Source organism: Coturnix japonica, chromosome 1, assembly GCF_001577835.2.
Source record: "Coturnix japonica isolate 7356 chromosome 1, Coturnix japonica 2.1, whole genome shotgun sequence".
Taxonomy (NCBI): Eukaryota; Metazoa; Chordata; class Aves; order Galliformes; family Phasianidae; genus Coturnix; species Coturnix japonica.
In genome coordinates this window covers 96,000,782-96,018,963 of record NC_029516.1, presented here as the reverse complement: position 1 = coordinate 96,018,963, position 18,182 = coordinate 96,000,782, and the positions used below count along the sequence as shown (strand labels likewise).

General features: G+C 40.6%; 1 protein-coding gene across 2 annotated transcripts; it reads right to left on the bottom strand.

Annotated features, from left to right (window-relative positions):
- Window positions 1-317: 317 nt before the first annotated feature.
- On the bottom strand, window positions 318-18,098 carry CHAF1B (chromatin assembly factor 1 subunit B). Of its 2 annotated transcripts, none has more exons than XM_015882257.2 (14): window positions 18,004-18,098; window positions 17,455-17,585; window positions 16,932-17,064; window positions 16,113-16,230; window positions 14,645-14,748; window positions 12,919-13,015; window positions 11,125-11,209; window positions 10,038-10,131; window positions 8,957-9,026; window positions 8,773-8,864; window positions 6,980-7,142; window positions 5,666-6,070; window positions 4,750-4,841; window positions 318-4,280 (listed from the first exon to the last, which is right to left on the bottom strand). In XM_015882257.2, exons 2-14 carry the CDS (start codon window positions 17,578-17,580, stop codon window positions 4,159-4,161), a joined length of 1,701 nt encoding a protein of 566 aa, XP_015737743.1. In that variant the 5' UTR covers window positions 17,581-17,585; window positions 18,004-18,098; the 3' UTR covers window positions 318-4,158. The 2 variants fall into 2 exon arrangements, with proteins under 2 accessions (XP_015737743.1, XP_015737750.1); XM_015882264.2 differs by having other exon boundaries at window positions 17,455-17,582; window positions 18,004-18,091.
- Between the last annotated feature and the right edge of the window lie 84 nt (window positions 18,099-18,182).

The window sequence follows — 18,182 nt, the reverse complement described above, 5'->3', positions numbered from 1 at the left end:
CAAGCTTAAAATGCTGGAGCACAGAGCCAACATATTATCTCTCTTCTGCTTGCAGATTAATTCATACCTTATTTTATGCCCTAATGTGTATAAGTACATCCAGCTGGTGTAACCTTGCTGGTGCCAAGACAGGCAAAATTAAAACACCTACGAATCTCCCACATTGACCAGCATGCAGTAGGTGGTATTCATTTAGCCCAAAGTATGGTTTTAAATTAGTTCAACTAAACAGGATGATACATACAAATATCCATTTCCATTTCAATCTGGCCTGTTTCCCTTAGCAAACAAAGTTTAAGAATGACTATCTCAAGTTATTTCAAATAAATATGCCTGCACAGCTTATTTATTTATTTTTGCTGCTTAAGTGCACAGGAAAATTTTATACCAAGATAAAACCTGACATTATTTATAAGCATTGCTGGTGTGCCTAAGAATCATAGCATGCAAGTGTCAGAGAAATAAGGCTTTACAAGATGAAGGTTTTCTGGTTAATATAAGTCATAGCAAGAAAAATGTTTGGAAATGTAAAATATATATATATGTATATAAAAGGATAACAACATATAGGCTAGAGTGCATGTGAGCACTTACATACATAAGCACAGAATGAATCCAACATCTTTGTAACTGCATGGCACAAAGAAACACTGAAGCGTTGGAGATCTCATTCATCGGTCCCTGCTGAAAAGATCCAAAAAGGTCTTCTGCCTTCGTGAGAACCAGGATCAGGTTTTCACAGTCTCTGGACAAGCCCAGATTTATGAACAGCTTCCAGACAGAAAGAAATTTGTGAACCTTTTTAATTATTCATGCTCCCAGAAGCAAACCCTCTCAAGTTGCAGGCCAAGAGGCCTCCAGGCCATGGGTTTGGGGGTTTTCAATTGAGGGAATAAGCAGCCGCATTCTCAGCAATATCACTTGGATGAAAGTGGCTGCCAGGCTCAAGAAAAAACCTGCTGTATTCTGGTTTGGCACACACGAGAGGGAATTGGCAGGGCAAAAGCTTAACTGCTCTCTGTTTGTAAATTCCAGTTCTTCTGCTGGTGCTAGAGCACTGGCAGCCCAGGACACTAAGTCAGAAAGGCAAGGTTAGGCAATGCTGGAATAAGGGAGGGCTCAGCAGATCACTGCAGGTTCATTCATCCGCAGCAGAGAAGTACTTACTCCTTCACTCACGCCTCCTTTGGAAGGAGGACTAAAGAGAGTAGTGACTACGCAAAGGCCACACTTGGAGAAGGCCAGAGCTCCAAGTTCAGGGGAACTTTGGTATCCATAGGTTGCTCATCAAAGGTCTGTTGGAGATTCTGCAGTGTGAGCTCGTGCTGGAAAAGCCTTCAGATCTGCCTGGGATGCTGTTGATGAGTGGGTTAGGAGAGGCTGTGCTGTTTCACAGCTGGCAGCATGGAGGAGATATTTTGAATGAAGCCAGTCTATTGCATTTTCCTCTTATCATCTCTACACTCAGCTCAAAAATCTTAATCCACACCACTGACTTTGACTTTTCCAGCCACCTCTGCTTCTACCTGCATTCTTCTCAATAACTATGGCTCCTACCTACTCCTTACACAGCAAAGAGAAAATCCATACGTACCACTAGGAAGGGGCAGCATCTCACAGATCATGATTTCCCATTTGGACTCAAGAGAGCACAGTGAGCACCTAAGAGACTTTGTATTGTTACGAAGTACCTTTCTGCCTGCTGCTCTAAGAGCTGTCCTCTGTCCTCTTTGCAAGGAAATGTAGAGGGATGAACATTCAGGTAATAGCCTCAGAACATCGTGGTTATTTCCTTCTTTGTCCAGACAGGAGCTTAAAGAACACAACATAAAGATGCCATTTTGAATCCATAAGCAATATATGGACACACAATTAACTTCTGACACTGGGGTGAGGCATGCAAACATGAAGCGATATGAGTATCATAAGCTGGTAACTCCTGGAAAGACAATTCAAAACTGATCCTGGAGTATATACCAACCAAATGGTCCGTACATATTTCCTTCCTATACCCTCTTCAAAGAGCTTTTTGACAGAAATGATGCTTAGGAGATTCCTGGCAAGTTTGGGGCTGCATGTGGTACTTCAGATCTTTTACTTCATATCTCCCAACAAAGAAGGGATAGGGAGATACGGTCAACATAACCAAAACCAAACACATCCTTTCAGAAGGAAGTTTGTCAAAACAATGAAATCAATTTATTTGGTGATAATTTATATTTGTTATATAGGTTCAATTCCAACCCGTTATTAAAAAGAAAACACTTTTCTTGCTGTCTGGATCATTCTACCCCCTAAGCACAAGTGGAGGAATCCTGTTAGAACAGCGGCACCTAGTGGGCAATCTGTACTTGCTTTTTACATCTCACTGTTTGTGAGCTAGGGCTTTTTTGAACCACAGGCTGAGAGAAGTACGAAATCACAGCAGCAGAAGAAAAACTAAAACTAATGAAAGAAGTCGTTATCAGGAAAGAAAAAATACCAGATAGAGCATTATGAGAGTTGATGATGTGGAAATAATCTCCAAATGGAAGCAGTGAAAGCATCAATAAACCTACCAATCCAATTACACTGCAAGGCACTGAGAAAATAGGCTAGCAACTATGTAAACTAATGTGGATCTTACCAGAATGCGTGTGGCATGAAATGAAGACTAATACTCTGGTAATTAATTACATTCAAAGACTACAAAGGCCAGTTATGTCATTAACATTAAAATAACATATTTGATCTTATAGTTTTCAACAGAAAGAAGCTTACGATGAAATGCATTTTGTGAGAAAACAATATGTAGTTAACATATTCCACTTGCCTGAAACCTTTTTGGGGATAGGTATCTGTAAGCATTTCTTCTTTCTGTCAATTTTATGAAAGGCTTCTGTAACATTGCCACGTCTGGTGCATTTGTACACTTACTTAGAAACTGACAGAAAATAAACACTTATTAGACACCTTAAAAACAATCAAATCCAGGGAAATCAAAGAGGCTTAATATGAATTCTAGCTTTCCCCTCCCGTGCGTTTCAGAGCTTCACATGATAGAAAAGTGCACTGAGTCACAAGAGAAATTTTTGTCTACACGGTATCGTTATCTAGAACAACTACTTACATTTTAAGCATTATTTTCTTAAAAATAAATACCTGATCTTGAACAATAACGAAATGGATTCGCTCAGAACTCTGTGGTTGAACATTCTACTTCTGGAGTCATCACACACCAGAGAAAATACAGTGTAGCGGTTTTCAGAGATTGTGGTGTTGTTTCCAATCGTAGGCTATACTTTAATTATAGGAAATATTAAAATCAGCTTTTAAAAGTGTAACATACATTGGAATCATGCTTTATTTTATTAGCCAAAGGAATGTTAGTTAGAAAAAAGAACCAGGGAAAGCTTTTTGTGCACTTTTAATGTATAAATTCAAATCTTGGCGCCTCAGGAAAATCTCATGTCTGCATCTGTGTAAATACAGAAACTTCTTTGTTCAGTGAAGAACTTTCTTCCACTGTTTAATGCTTATAACAGGTCTTCAGAAAATGTCTTCCTTCTGCTTTCTTGTTTTCTGCAGTTTTAACTTCTGATTTGTTTCAGTATCAGTCATACTGCATGCTGACACGGTCAGAGCATATAAAGGCTTGCTTCCATTCCACAGGTACTGGAGAGCACTGATTATTAGGCACATTGCTGCAATGTATTAGCCAAGCTGCCTGAGCGAAACAGCCTCAGGTTTTTTTGTTTCTTCCCTTTTTCTTAAGCAACATCAAATCAGAATGAACTCAGTTCCTCAGAAATTCTACGTAAGTGCCAGACAAGTTGCTGGAGGACACGATACATTATAAACATCAACTCAGGGAATCCTGATGGAAAAACTTAGGTAGTGTATGGCTTTTTGATAGCCAGATTTGCATGATTTCCTTCAACTGTGGCATCAAAGAACACTGACTTCAAGAAATAGAACTACACTTCGAAGAAGCTTCAGAATTATTTCCTCTTCTGTAAAGCTACTGCCTACCTACTGCCAGCTTACTCACAGCACTACTTCAAATACACATACGGTACTTTAATCAGGAATTGAGCATTTATCATTTGCAGAAAGAAATGAGCTCTCAGGTATGGCTGCACTGTGTTCAGAATGAAGAGTCTATTATGAAACTAGCTGTTATTTGTTTGGTTTGCAGCCAATCTCGTCTTCAGCAGACACAGAAAGAGGCATTTCCTCAGTTCTAGGACGTTTACATGCTGGGGGATTCTGAAGACTGTCATCAGATGGTAATGGCCTCTCTGAAACAGACAAATACGAAAGTCATTTAAGCTATGCCATTAAGGAAGTAAATTGGTTTGCTGGATTCACAATTAAAGCACTCAAGCAACTGGTTTGAGAGTCCAGCACCTGAAAGAACCTCCAAGCGTCTTTAAAACCTACCTGTGTGAACTGCAGAACATTGTGTGCAACTAGTCCAAGTAAGTTTACTCTGCAGTGTTTCAAATGTCAGTTAATGATACCCTTATTATTGAACTGCAGTAACATACTGTCACATGAGCAGCTGAGACAACTGCAGTGAGAACAACACACTTCATATTGTCAAAAGCACCTTTCAAACACACCTACATAATGAAGAAGCTTTACAATCTGCAACTGCTTTTACATCTGTGCTTGATTTGAGATATTTATGGCTTATAATAGAAGTCTATAACGGAAAATATGATTGGCAAAAAAAATTGCTGGATATTAAGAGCCACAAAAGCTTACCATGTTCCTGTTCTGAGGAAGGAGGTACAGGAACTGTGTCTGTACATACAGAGGCTGGTGTATCTGGCTTCAGTGGTATCAAGTTTATTCTCCTTTGAAAGAGAAGAAACAGTTCAAGTACTTTATCTGAAGATTTATTTGATACAGAATAAGTTAAGTTTAGATCTTGTTTGGAAACATATTACTAAGCATTTCATCTTCATATGAAATGACAAATTCATGACCACTGATGTACAGAAAGCCATTATCCTGCAATCACCTCCTCTAAGACTTTTCTTTGCAGCTGACGATTAAACCCAGAACCTTCATTTTCAATGACCACCTCGTTCCCAGCTACCTAGTAATTTCTGCATTCCTATGAGAAATACCAATAGGGTCCTAAATTGTAAAATCAGCCCTTTTTTTGCTGACAATGTCTAGACTTTTAATTGTTTGTGCATCAGCTCAAGATGTTATACTGCAGACTGTGTGACAACCAATACTTGGAGCACAGGCAATTTCTGAAAGCATCTAAATCTTCACCCTATGGAATATCTTCAGGCAGTGCTTTAAGACCCATTCATCTGGTTCTTTACTTCTCAAAATACTTGTTAGAAGGGTTTTATAATATTCCCTGCCAGCTGAAGGCACTATCTTCCTAGATAGCGGGACATAATAACAGACAAGCGTGTCTGCCATCTCAACAAGGCTTAACAGCCAAGTTAACTTTGCTACCGCCTCACATTTTAAACAGAAATATGAGTTACATTTAGGATTTCAAAGACATTTTGACCTTTTAGTTGCAGTACAACTAGAACAAAAAGTTCCATGTCAAGACCAGGAATTTATATCTAAACCCCAAACCTTTAAATGTAGCACAAGCACAGCTTGTCTTGGCCTTCATATTTATGACTGCAAATGGCAATATAAATCTCACCTTGGCGTCTTGCTCCATGCTTGTAAAGTGTTGAGAGTAATCCTCCTGGGCTGGTTTACTTTAGTACTCTGGCTGGCTGGCTGGCTGATTTTCCTCTCCTCTGAAGATGAGACCTGAACATTTTTTATGCCAACAGGTGTTAAAGGCAAGTCCTTAGCAGCAGCTACAGGCGTTTTAGGTTGGAGAGTGGGAGTGCTCAGAGGAGTCCCCTCTGTCAGCCTTGAGCCTGGGGAAATGACTTTGTGTGGCTGACTCTTCTTCACTTTCTTCTCTGTTGCACCAGAAGTCCTGACATTTATTTGAGGCTTTTCCTTCAGTGGTACTCCCAGTTCATCCTTCTCAAAGGTAACAAATGAACAGTATCCATCCGTAGAAGAAATAGCAAGAAAGGCTCCGTCACTGGACCTATTAGGGATTTATCCATTAAGGGCAAAGGTGAAAACTTCTTTCTTCAACACCTACATTCCTCCATATATAAGACACTGTACTCATCTGTACTTCTTCCCTTCCTCCAATACATCTAAGTAAAACTGCACTGAAGGAATTACATGCGATTCAAAAGAACAAAAGATCTTCACTGCTTGCCCTCACAGCAATCTGATTTAATCTCTCTGGCCTTGCTAATGTTTAGTAGTAATATGCTGCTACCAGAGACAACATCCATCTGACCTGAGACACAATATGGTCATCAATTATAACTTCTAAAAACAGAAGTGTCCACATGTCCTTAGTTTAGGAACTGAGAAAAGCCTAACAATCACAGTCCAGCAGAGGGATTATTCTGACTGCAAAGACTTGACTTCAGTTTTCAGCTCCAGTTCTGACTTCCCACATCGAGCCAGATCAGCTGCTATGTATAAGTATATATAAGTATATGTATAAGCATATATAAATATTTATAAAATTCTGGGAGAAATTATACAGATAAAGGATTATTTGGCCATGATACATACAACTAAACTCAGAGATGACCTTCATAACTTCAAATAACATTGCTGTTAGCACTTCACTCCCTGGACAATGGGCACATTGTATTGTGTATTGTATAGATATATTGTGCATATATCTATAAAAATGCCACCTGCTTGCCCTTTGGCAGCTGGCACCTTGGTTCCCAGCTGATCAAAGAACCATGATTCTCCAGTTTACAGAGCAAACAAGATGGCTTGCTGCTAAAATATTGCAATGACTGTGACCAAAATGAATGAAACTCAAAAATAAAGCGCAACACAAGATGCATTGCAAAGCTTCAACACAAAAACAGGACATTTCCCCTCCCAAACAACAAATCTTAAGAGTCTAACAATGACCTACCATGAAATGTCACTGAGGGTGTGATAATGTATGTTAGAAACATAACCAAAAGGGAAAGACTGCTCAGTATCATAAAAAAGCACAGAATCTTCTGAAGCAACAGCAAACACCAATCGATAGGGTAGATTCAACAGAGAGGGCGATGATTTCTGATCGACTTCATCTATAATGCAAACAAACGAAAACACTGAGAATTCTCTATTGTATTCAGTGCAGGGTAGTAAGTGCACTAGTTAGTTGTGAACCAAATACTTCACAGAATCACAGAATGACCCGGGTTGGAAGGGACCTCAAGGATCATGCAGTTCCAACCCTCCTGCCTGGCCAGGGCCAAGCTCATAACCACTACACATTTACTTATCGATCAGGCTTGCCCCAGGGCCCTCGTCCAACCTGGCCTTGAACACCTTCCAAGCGAACGGAGGCATCGCACAACGCTCTCATTGGGTCAGCCTGTGTTATTCCAGGGCCTTAACCACTCTCCTATTGTGAAGAACTTCCTATCTCCTCTAACATCCAACCTAAATTTTCCGCTCTTTTAACTTTAAAAACCATTTCCCGGGTCCTGGCTTTCTTGTCAGCCCTACTTCCGAAAGAGTTTTACTCCCCTCCTGGAGTAACGTTCCCTTCCAGGTATTGAAAGGCCTGCCAATGAGGATACACCCCCGCAACCTTTCTCTTCTATAGGCCTGAACAAACCCAGCTCCCTCAGCCTGTCCTCATAGGAGAAGTGCTCCAGCCCCCTGATCATCTTCGTGGCCCTCCTCTGGACCCTTTCCAATCTAGCTAGCCTTTTGCTTCCAGCACTGCTTCATTGTAAGGACAGCTTATTCCACCTTCCATTGGACCACTAGCTAGCTACTTTCCAAAATTCCTAGAATATGGGCCTCCTGTTCACTTCTGTGATTATGGAAGCAATGCACTGTAAAAAGCAGGCCATTAACATGTAGGCACACCTACAGATTTCTGGACTACCGCATTTTCACTTCTCTAGGAGCATGCTGCAGAAACTAACCACTGCATTTAGAGGAGCTACAGCTGACACTCATCTCCTTACCACACTGGATCTAAATATTATGATGGAAATACTGAACACAACAGATAATCTCTAAATCCTCTAAGGAATACTGCAAATTGACCCTCTAAAGAAAAGAGGTTTTATTTCACTCCTGCTCGAAATGAGCAAAGCTCTGCCTTTTCACCAGAACACAACTAGTCTTGTTAAAATATAAACACTCCTGCCCCACAGGGCTCATAAGAAGGCTGAATTTCAATCTCCAGGTAAGTTCTCATGCAACTTCATACCACTCTTCCCCTCCTCAGAACTCCCATTCTGATCAGAAATCAGCATTCCTTCTAGTTTGCCTTCCTTGAATAAACATCAAAGGTTGTTGCAAATTACACTAACTCTGTGGTGCTTCTGTGATGTGGGTAGTTGAGACTAAAAGAAAATATTTCATTGCATTGCTTCTTTAGTGCTAAGCCAAGTTATTTACATCTTTTCCCCCCACACAAAATAGTTAAAAGTTAAAGGAAAATACTAAGAATTATTTTTGTAGCCTGCAGTGCCAAGTAAGGCACTCATCTACTATTTCAAAAGTTACTCACAAGGTACCTGAGGTAAATTCACGGTCTTAGAATCAGGAAACAGCTTCTAAGATGTGGTACGACACTATCTTAATGGAATGTTAAAAGGCTAAGGCATAAAATTGTATGGCCTGAAAATAAACAATCACGTTGGCCTTTTCACATATTTGCTGTAAAGATCATACTCCCTGAAGGATTTGCAGTACCTTTATTAAGTGCTCGTCTCAACTCAAAGTAGACAGGGCAGCAGCGAACAGCAAGAGTTGCCTTTCCCGGACAGGGCAGATGACCCATGGGCCTTTAAGAATAAGTATTTCAGAAAACAGCATTTGATTATTATTATTATTATTATTTTAAATAAAATAATATTTATTTCTTATTAAACTCTACCTTTTAAGATTATTTCTGGAGAAAACATATGTGGTGTTTGTCACATTTTCTCCTGATTCAACACAGCCAGCTGCAAAAATAAAGGCAAAAGCATTACTCATCAAGTCAAAAGGTACTGACTACACACTTTATGTCTGCAAACATTTTACTTCTCAAGAATTAAACTTGTCATTTAGTTGGGCAAGAGCTGTGCAACTCGAATACATCTTAAAAAGGCATCCCAAATATTTATTTAATGCTGTTTGTGTTTCCCTTAAACACTTCCCCCTCAAAGCTTCTTTTTTATGTTGCCAGACATCTATAAATGCTGTGCTTAAGTGAGCAAACTGATCCCCTCCTTGCAATGTTATTTTTACTATAACTGCATGATGTTTTTAAGAAAGAATACAAACAACCAAGACCTGTCAGTCAAAAGAAAATACTAGCTTTTCATTTCTACTTTAACAGAAACCATTGCTATTTATATGCTTCAAAAATGCCATAAATATCATCCTTATCACAGAGAAAATTGAAGTTCTGAGCCACTAACGAAAAAGTATTGTGAAGCCTCTATTTCTTTCCATGGGAAGATGATAAATGAGGAATGGCATCATTCAGATAAATAAACATCCCCTAGTAGTCTGAAAGCAATCTTTATGCACACTTAAAGTAATAAACAACAAACTTCATACACACAGAATCACACAGAATGACCCGGGTTGGAAGGGACCTCAAGGATCATGTAGTTCCAACCCCCCTGCCTGGGAGGGCCACCAAACATACACCTTTACTAGATCAGGTTGCCCAGGGCCCCGTCCAACCTGGTCTTGAACACCTTCAAGGACGGGGCATCCACAACCTCCCTGGGCAGCCTGTTCCAGGGCCTCACCACTCTCCTAGTGAAGAACTTCCCCCTAACATCCAACCTAAATCTTCCCTCTTTTAACTTAAAACCATTTCCCCGTGTCCTGCTATTGTCAGCCGTTTCGAAGAGTTTACTCCCCTCCTGGGTGTAAGTTCCCTTCAGGTATTGAAAGGCTGCAATAAGGTCATTTCATAGTAACCTAGTTCATTATTCATAGTGTATGTTCTTCCCACAAACCTGGAGTGAGTAGTAAGGAGCCATCAGGAGTAAAACTGAGTCTGCGGAAAAATGACTTCATGCTGTCGTCATGAAACATCCGATAGCTCCTAGCCTGTAACATTGAAAACCTCACTGTTAGAAGTGCCATGAGTACGTCAGCTGGAATTCAAGTGAGAAAAAATTATCTGATTGTACAACCCATCCCCATGGAACTTTTAAAACAAAAGACAGATATTCTTAAAACCTCAGCCCCTCCAAACTCATTTTCTTTCTTTGATATTAACTCTTCACAGCAAAGAAAAATAGGCCCTAATCCCTCTTCAACTAATCAAAAAACTCTAAGAGTGGTCACATTAAACCAGTAACCAAGGAGTAATAACCTGGAGAACAACATTACGTAGCAGTCAGTGTAAAAGCTTGTTCCACAGTCATTTAACTCTTCAAGTAGAGGTTTAAAAAGAACTTTTATAATGGCAAAGAGCCCTCTCTTAAATCTCTCTTTCTGTCACTATAACAAGACTTACAAATATTTTTGTTTGTTTGTTTTTTAATAAAAGAACAAAAGAAATTGAAAAGCTACCTTGGAATTGTTATTTTAGTATCGCATTGAACTAATTTGGGGAAAGAAAAAAAGCTCTTTGGCTTCTCTTCAATATATCAGCATAAATGTAGAAAATTTGAACCCCACTTTTCCTAAAAATCAGAATACCTTTTGGAAATTTCAGGCACTGAAAGTATTAATGCTATGTTGTATCTGTTAATAAACATACAGCTACTATCAGACTGACAAGTTTTCAGTCTGTTAAAATTCACATGCATGTAATTTTTTTTCACACTATTTCTAACATTTACCAAAACGCACAGTGTTACTTCTTTACTAAGCGAAACTTGCTGAGAGATCAACAGCAGCAGGCAAAGTTCTCTGTTAATCACTTCTAAAATGGCACAGGAAAACATTGATAAAACATAAAGGTGAGACGGAGACAGAAATGCATGACGTGTAGATTATTTGAATGGAAAATACTTGCTCCTCTGCTTATGGAATAACTCATATAGAATAGCACGCAGTGTGTTCTCCAGCACCTTTAGTAGAACAACAACATACCTCTCCTTCAGCTCCTGACTCCGATGGCATCTTGGTAACATTGAATGCTACACGCTTGGTTTGTGTGTTGTAAACCCGAAGAACCCTGCATAGCAGAGAGTACAGTCAGCTTTCACAGCATCCTTTCACCCCAGGTTTCACACAGCGTTACAACACTTCGCTTTTCAATAAGAACTGCCAAATATAAGAAATCTAAGTGACAAACACACAAGAATTTTAACACCATTCACAATTGACCACTAGGAAAGATATACTTTTATGGCTATGCAACCAATTAGTTGCTGACAAGTATTTGACTCAATCGGGTTTCTAAAGTACCAGCACACGTATTAATGGAAGAATAAAGGAATTTAATGCATAGCAAACAGCTATGCCATTCCTACCTGTGCTGCAGTAGCTACTATGCTCATGTGATGTGGGAACTCATCTCACCATTAGCTACATTTAGGGGCTTTCATTGAGTTTTCTTAGGAATAAATGAAAACTGGAGTGTTACAGAAAGGAGAATGTTTGAGCTCTGCTGACTTCATCTCACTAAAACAGCAGGTAGCCAAAGCAATTCTAAGGGCTTGTCTAAATGTCCCGCTCCTTCTGCCAGCTCTGACACCCACTAAAGCTTTTGCTGGGTTACACTGGTTAGGCTGGTAGAAGACTAACCTAACAGAAGATAGTTTTGCTTTGCTGAATCAGCTCCACAAAGTCCTGATGGAAGAAGGAGGAAAAAACAGAAGGCGATGCTGTGGCATTCAGCAGTAGGTTTGAGGCAGCTGTGGAACCACAGGCTCTGGGTGCCACACAGCTAAGCTGGCCTGGCAAAAGTAGAGGAAATCTCCCCACTCCAGGCTGCTGAACATCCAGTCCAAGCACCAGCACTGGCTCTTGTTGGACTCTTGCTGAGCTAGATAATATTTGCCAACCTTGCAGAAGTGTCTGAAACGTGAGGAGGTAGGGAACTTCCTCTACTCACATTAGTTCATGCTCTAGTTTGTGACTTGACTCCAAGAAAAACTTGTGCATCACAATATTACTCATGTTTTGCTGCTGTTCATTTTAATAAAAGCAAGCAAATTTCACGTAAGTGATTATCAAAAAACAGAGGCTCATAATGAACTAGAAGTCATTAACTCACCATTTCTCATAGCCTACTGTAAATCTTAACACTACTTCTGCACTATGACAGCAATTTTCTTTGCAGTGGGTGCCAGACGACATGCATTTATTAGCCAGCTGCAATCCCTTCAGAGCAGCACACATGCCCTTAACAGTTTAAGCTGAACTGCAAAGTTCTGACAAGGCCCAACTTTTATGAAGCGTGCATTTGCTTTCCCAGTGACATCACTTACAAAACTGCTGGGGATGGGAGGGAGCAAGAGGGCAAAAGAAAGGTATCCGTGGAAAAACACTTGAACTGATTACTTAACCTGTTCGTATCTTTCTGTAAAATGTATTGATAAGGATGGACTTATTAACTCACTGACAACCAGAGAATGCAGCCGTCTCTTTAAGATGCATCTGGTATCTCTCATGGCTAATGGCATGAAAACTTATTGCCTAAAGACAATTTTCTTTGAAAGGTTACCTAAGCTTACCTGTCATTTAGAAGACATTCATACCTCAGGAATCATTTAGCACAGTCATAAAGCTAACTAAATTAGCATGTTGCTTTCACCTCAACCTTCTTACAGAACAATGCGAACCCATACAAAAGTCACATTTATAGCATATACCTGAGCACGACTTATAAGTATGTTTAAGAAAGAACATCAAGGCAAAACACTTAGAGCAACAGCTCACCTATCACAACTCAGAGTTGCAATGTACTGGCCTAGAGGATCCCAGGTTATTCCTTGGACATAACTCTTGTGTTCATTTAATATTGAAATCTTCTGTCCTGAAATTACAAACAGTTCCCAAATTTTCAATTCAAACATGCTTTAAAAACATTTCTTCATTTCAGAAATAAAACAAAGTAGAATGTTTTAAAATGTTAACAAATAATCTTTTGAACATGCAAATCTATCCCGGTGGCACCTGACAAGAATGTTAGAAACAGGTAAATTCTAGAAATAAAGCAGCTAGATGCAGACAATTGGCAATGACAATTCAAGGGCTGTTCCCTGAGAACTAACTCAGATAAGCAGCCTGGGTCACGCATCAAATGTGCACATTTCAAAACTAAAAGCATATCAAAATTTTTGGTGCTAGGACAACGTACAGGTACATGTCATTCTCATAAAATACTTCATTTTAACTGTCAGTTACGCAGCCCTTTGAAAAGATAACAAAGAGTTGAGGTCGTGCTGCAAATTTCCGTAAGTCTTTCTGGTCCGAAAGTCCCTGTTCTCAGACAGTGCCCAACAGCAGATGCCTAAGAGCATAAGAAGAAAGTGAGCACACAATGGTACTTCTCACAGAATCACAGAATTGTAGGGGTTGGAAGGACCTCTAAGATCATTGAGCCCAATCCACCTGCTAAAGCAGGCTCCCTACACCACGTCACACAGTAGGCGTCCAGGTGGGTCTTGATATCTCCAGAGGAGACTCCACCACCTCCCTGGGCAGCCAGGATGTCCTCTGAGTTTCCAGCAGTAAACAATTCCTTAAGCCAGTGATGTTGTCTTTGTACTCAACAAACCCCATGGATTTCTTTTATTAATATTCTTTCTTTCATTCAGGTTTTTGTTTTGTTTTCTTGTTGTTGTTCTTAAACTATGCAATCTCAGCTCTCCTTGAACTCTTTACTTTCATGGCTAACAACTTCAACACAAGTCCTATATCTTCCAGTACTGGCTTCTTACTTCTGACTTACTAGTTCTGATACTGCCTAGAAGATATACATTTCCTCCACAGCAGTAATTCCACGCTAAAAGAAAGCAGCAAGAATGCTTATACTTATGGAAGTTATACTTAGGGAAAGTCAACTATATCCACATGAAATTAGAAGTGAAAGTAACGATCACATTGCCTCATCAGAAAATACTAAACTCCTGTCAAGGAGCCTAAAGTAGTTGGTTATTGGCAGCTATAAACACGCAGTTGGGAACTGCAGTGTCCTAAATATTCTAAACTGGTCAAACCTCCACAGGGCTTTTCTAGGAGAATATGAGCAATCCCACAGCAGAGGGATGAGAATGAACAAAAGCGTTTTGCTGACCATAGTGTAAAGAAGTGTCATAGCTTGCAAAACAACCACCTTCTAAGTTCTTCTGGATTTAACTGAAGTAGTTCGTTGATACCAGTCAAATTTTGTTTACTTGTTGGGGAGCGTGGGGTATGAGCTTGATTGAGGGAGGTGGGAAGAAAGGGTGACATTCACTTTCCAAGTAATCTGAAGTGATTACTTGTGTATAAACTTTGTTGACCTGAAAGTATCTTTAAATCTTTAAATGCCTCACAATTCCAGAAATCTACCAAGTAAGTTGACTGTTCTCTCACTAAATAAAGATGCGCTTAATTACTTTGGTAAATACCCAGGGATACATCAGGGCTGGAACCACAATGGATAAAATGCAGTACTTACCTTTAATGACATCCCACATTATAGCCGTGTTATCTACGGAGGCAGATGCCATGTAATTCCCATCTGAGGTCCAACAAATATCATACACGTCTTCTAAGTGGCCTCTAAAAGCCAGCAAAGGAACTGATCATTAAGACAAACAGGTACAGGTAAATGTAACAGCTGTACATGTTTTGGGGTTAAAAAAATATAATAATAATTAAAAAATCACACACATTTGAAACTGTTCCTACATAAATCTCAATAGTTGCAAGGAACGTATTGGTTATGGATAGCAGTGACTTACGTTTCATAAACAAGTGTAATTCTGAATGATTTTATCAGCATAGACAGAGACCAAAACTTCTAACAGATACTACACGGAAAGCAAAACAAATATACATCTCACAAAAAACTACCGCAGATTGCAGAACCACAGAATCACACAGAATCACAGAATGACCCGGGTTGGAAGGGACCTCAAGGATCATGTAGTTCCAACCCCCCTGCCTGGCCAGCGGCCACCAAACATACACATTTACTAGATCAGGTTGCCCAGGGCCCATCCAACCTGGTCTTGAACACCTCCAAGGACGGGGCATCCACAACCTCCCTGGGCAGCCTGTTCCAGGCCTCACCACTCTCCTAGTGAAGAACTTCCCCTAACATCCAACCTAAATCTTCCCTCTTTTAACTTAAAAACCATTTCCCCGTGTCCTGCTATTGTCAGCCATTTCAAAGAGTTTACTCCCCTCCTGGGTGTAAGTTCCCTTCAGGTATTGAAAGGCTGCAATGAGGTCACCCCGCAACCTTCTCTTTTCTAGGCTGAACAAACCCAAAATGGGTATAGAATCACCCATTTCTTTCCAGTCTTCTGCTGAGAGTGAGAACAGATCACCACACACAGTACTGCAAGTGCAAACCAGCAGTGGTTTGATGCCTTAGCCACAGTCAGCAATACTTACCTGGTCTTTGCAGGTTAAGTGTATCTATCTTCTTAATTGCAACATAGATTGAAACTAAAGCTGGCCAGTGTAGATTTTCAACTATTTAAAAGAACTAGTTGAAAAAGACTCCTCCAGCCTCACAGCTACAATCTGGCAAATGTGCCCAAACTATTTCTGCTACTGATGTTTTTTGTTTTAATAACGATCAAAATTTGCACTATGAAGCTAATATATAAAACTTGATATTTACTTATATACAGGCATTAAAGCTTAAGTGATTGCAAATCTCAGGAACCAATTTCAGAGCGGATCAGCTATGCCATGCAAATTCTTTATGTCACAATTAATGCTGTAACAGCAGATGCAGGATGGCCCTGTATCAAACAAAAAATGAATTACAGACAGTAAAAAGATGAACTCGCAGTAAGTAAATTCTAGAGAGTGTTGAAGTCCTAACATCACTGAGCAGAAGTCTGTACTAGATGATAAAAGTCACTGTGCAATCAAAAACACTGAAGAACATCTCAAAAACACTAAAATACCTTAAAGTTTTAACAACTGTCCAGTTTTCCTTGTTGAGCTGAGCTTCATCTTCATCCTGAAAAGCCAGTGGTTCCAATTCTTTGCTATCATTCAGCTTCCATAGTAAAATAACAGCATCTGTTCAAGAAATAATACAAAGCTTCTTTCTTTCCTACCCATTTGTTAACACATTACATTTAGTTCATTGTTCATCTCACATATGACATATGTAGAACAGATCTTAAATTGTCAAGGGGAAGAGAAGCTCCTAGACTGCCTAAACCTTTTATTTTATATGTAATGCTTTAATTAAAAAAAAAATGAAAGAGAGATTCCCAGGAGTAAGATGAGAGTGCAAGGCTTAACTTTCAGTTTGCTTTGGATTAGAGCTGGCTATGGTTCCGTACATAATGCTTTGTGAAAATCTTCTAGTGAAGAAGGTAACACTCAGCTTCATAGGACACACCCCTACCCACTGCTGTCCTTACTGGGACTGAAGAAACCACATCACCCTGGAGAGATAGGGAGAAACACACAGATTCAGCCACAGCTTCTCACTGTGACACTAGGTAATCCACTCAATCTCCCCTTCTGGAAAACACGTGCAGTTATTTATCTTATGCCTGGAAAACAGCTTCTCAGACTCAGGCATTAAAAGTTATTCAGGATCTAACTGCTTGACAAGCATTTACTGCTTACAGTCACTGGGCATGTAGGAATCTGAAACTGAAAGCGTGAGCGAGAGGTATGAACAAGTTTGTGTGTTCGCTTTTCTCCCTTCAATCACCAGATGCACGCAGAGCTTCTTTTCATTAGCATCACTGAGCACTGTTACTCACCATCAGCACCAGATGCGAGGACTTCACCATTGGGAGAGAAGCGCACGACATTGACTGCTTTGGTATGGCGGGCGAGATTGGACAAGAATTCCACAATAGCTTTTCCATCCGGTCCTTTTTCCACTTTCCATATCTAGTTACAAAAGCAATGCAGGTAGTTTTTGGAAACAAGATATAATCTTGTCTCACTACAATAATTCACTATTTACTCCTTGGACCATCATTCTGAACTTATGATCTGAAGCTTCCATAGGTAAAGCTGCAGTGGTACCACAAATTTTCCCTCTTGGAGCTAGAGGCGTGACTATACTGTAGTATAGAATCATCGAATCGCAACCTTAGAAAGGACCTACAAGATCATCGAGTCCAACCATCCTCCCATTACTGTTGCTACCACAAACCACTAAACCATATCTCGTAGCTCCTCATCCAGACGCCCCTTGAACACTGCCAGGGACACCTCAGGTAAGAGTACATGTCATATTTTAGTTACACCAGAAAACATAAGAGGTGTGAGACATACCCGGACAGCCGTGTCCACACCTGCAGAGGCCAGTCGGTTGATCTTCCCATCAGTTCCGTGCTGGAAGTCCAAACTGTACACAGGCTCCTTGTTGTGCCACGCTATCTCACAAGTGATGACCTTCATATCTTCTAAGGAAACCAGAGCAAAACCCTGCCTAAATTCCTCTTCCCTATGACCACGATTCAAATTAACGTGGATATAGCAAGCACTACAGAAACTGACAGGACAGCAGGTTCAGGAAGATCAGGAAGAGCCGTGATTACAGCGTTAGAGGTTACTGGCAGGGCAGGTTACTGGATCGGGGCAGGATCTGCATCTCTCCCCCTTCTGGGGGAGGCCGACCCGACTCCACACAGCCAACAGAAGCCACTCCCGCCCGCCGGAGCTGCAGGGCTTTAACCGCAAGGAAGAAATTAGGCCGCCCGACACGCCGCTCCGTACCGCACACCCACAGAAAGCATCAGACCCATGGCTGCCCCGCATACCTCTCCCCTCAGCCTCAACCGCTGTATCATCCACCCCCATCCCCATCCCCATCCCCTCTACCTGCAACACAGCCCGGCCCAGCTCCAGCGCGGCTCCACGTTTCCCGCCCCGCGCATGCGCGCGGACTCCGGGCGGGCTCGGAGCTGGGCGGGAAGCTTGGCTGTTACCACAGCGCAGCGAGGCGGCTTTCCTCACAAGCTGAGGTAGTTAAGGAAAGCAGGTCACAGTCGTAGTTATTT

Coding starts and splice junctions, on each gene's coding strand:
- CHAF1B (XM_015882257.2), bottom strand. CDS start 17,580: ATGAAGGTCATCACTTGTGAGATAGCGTGGCACAACAAGGAGCCTGTG. Junction 8,865..8,956: donor TCCAGAAATAATCTTAAAAG/GTAGAGTTTAAT, acceptor TTATTCTTAAAG/GCCCATGGGTCATCTGCCCT. Junction 4,281..4,749: donor TTCCTCAGAACAGGAACATG/GTAAGCTTTTGT, acceptor TGTCTGTTTCAG/AGAGGCCATTACCATCTGAT.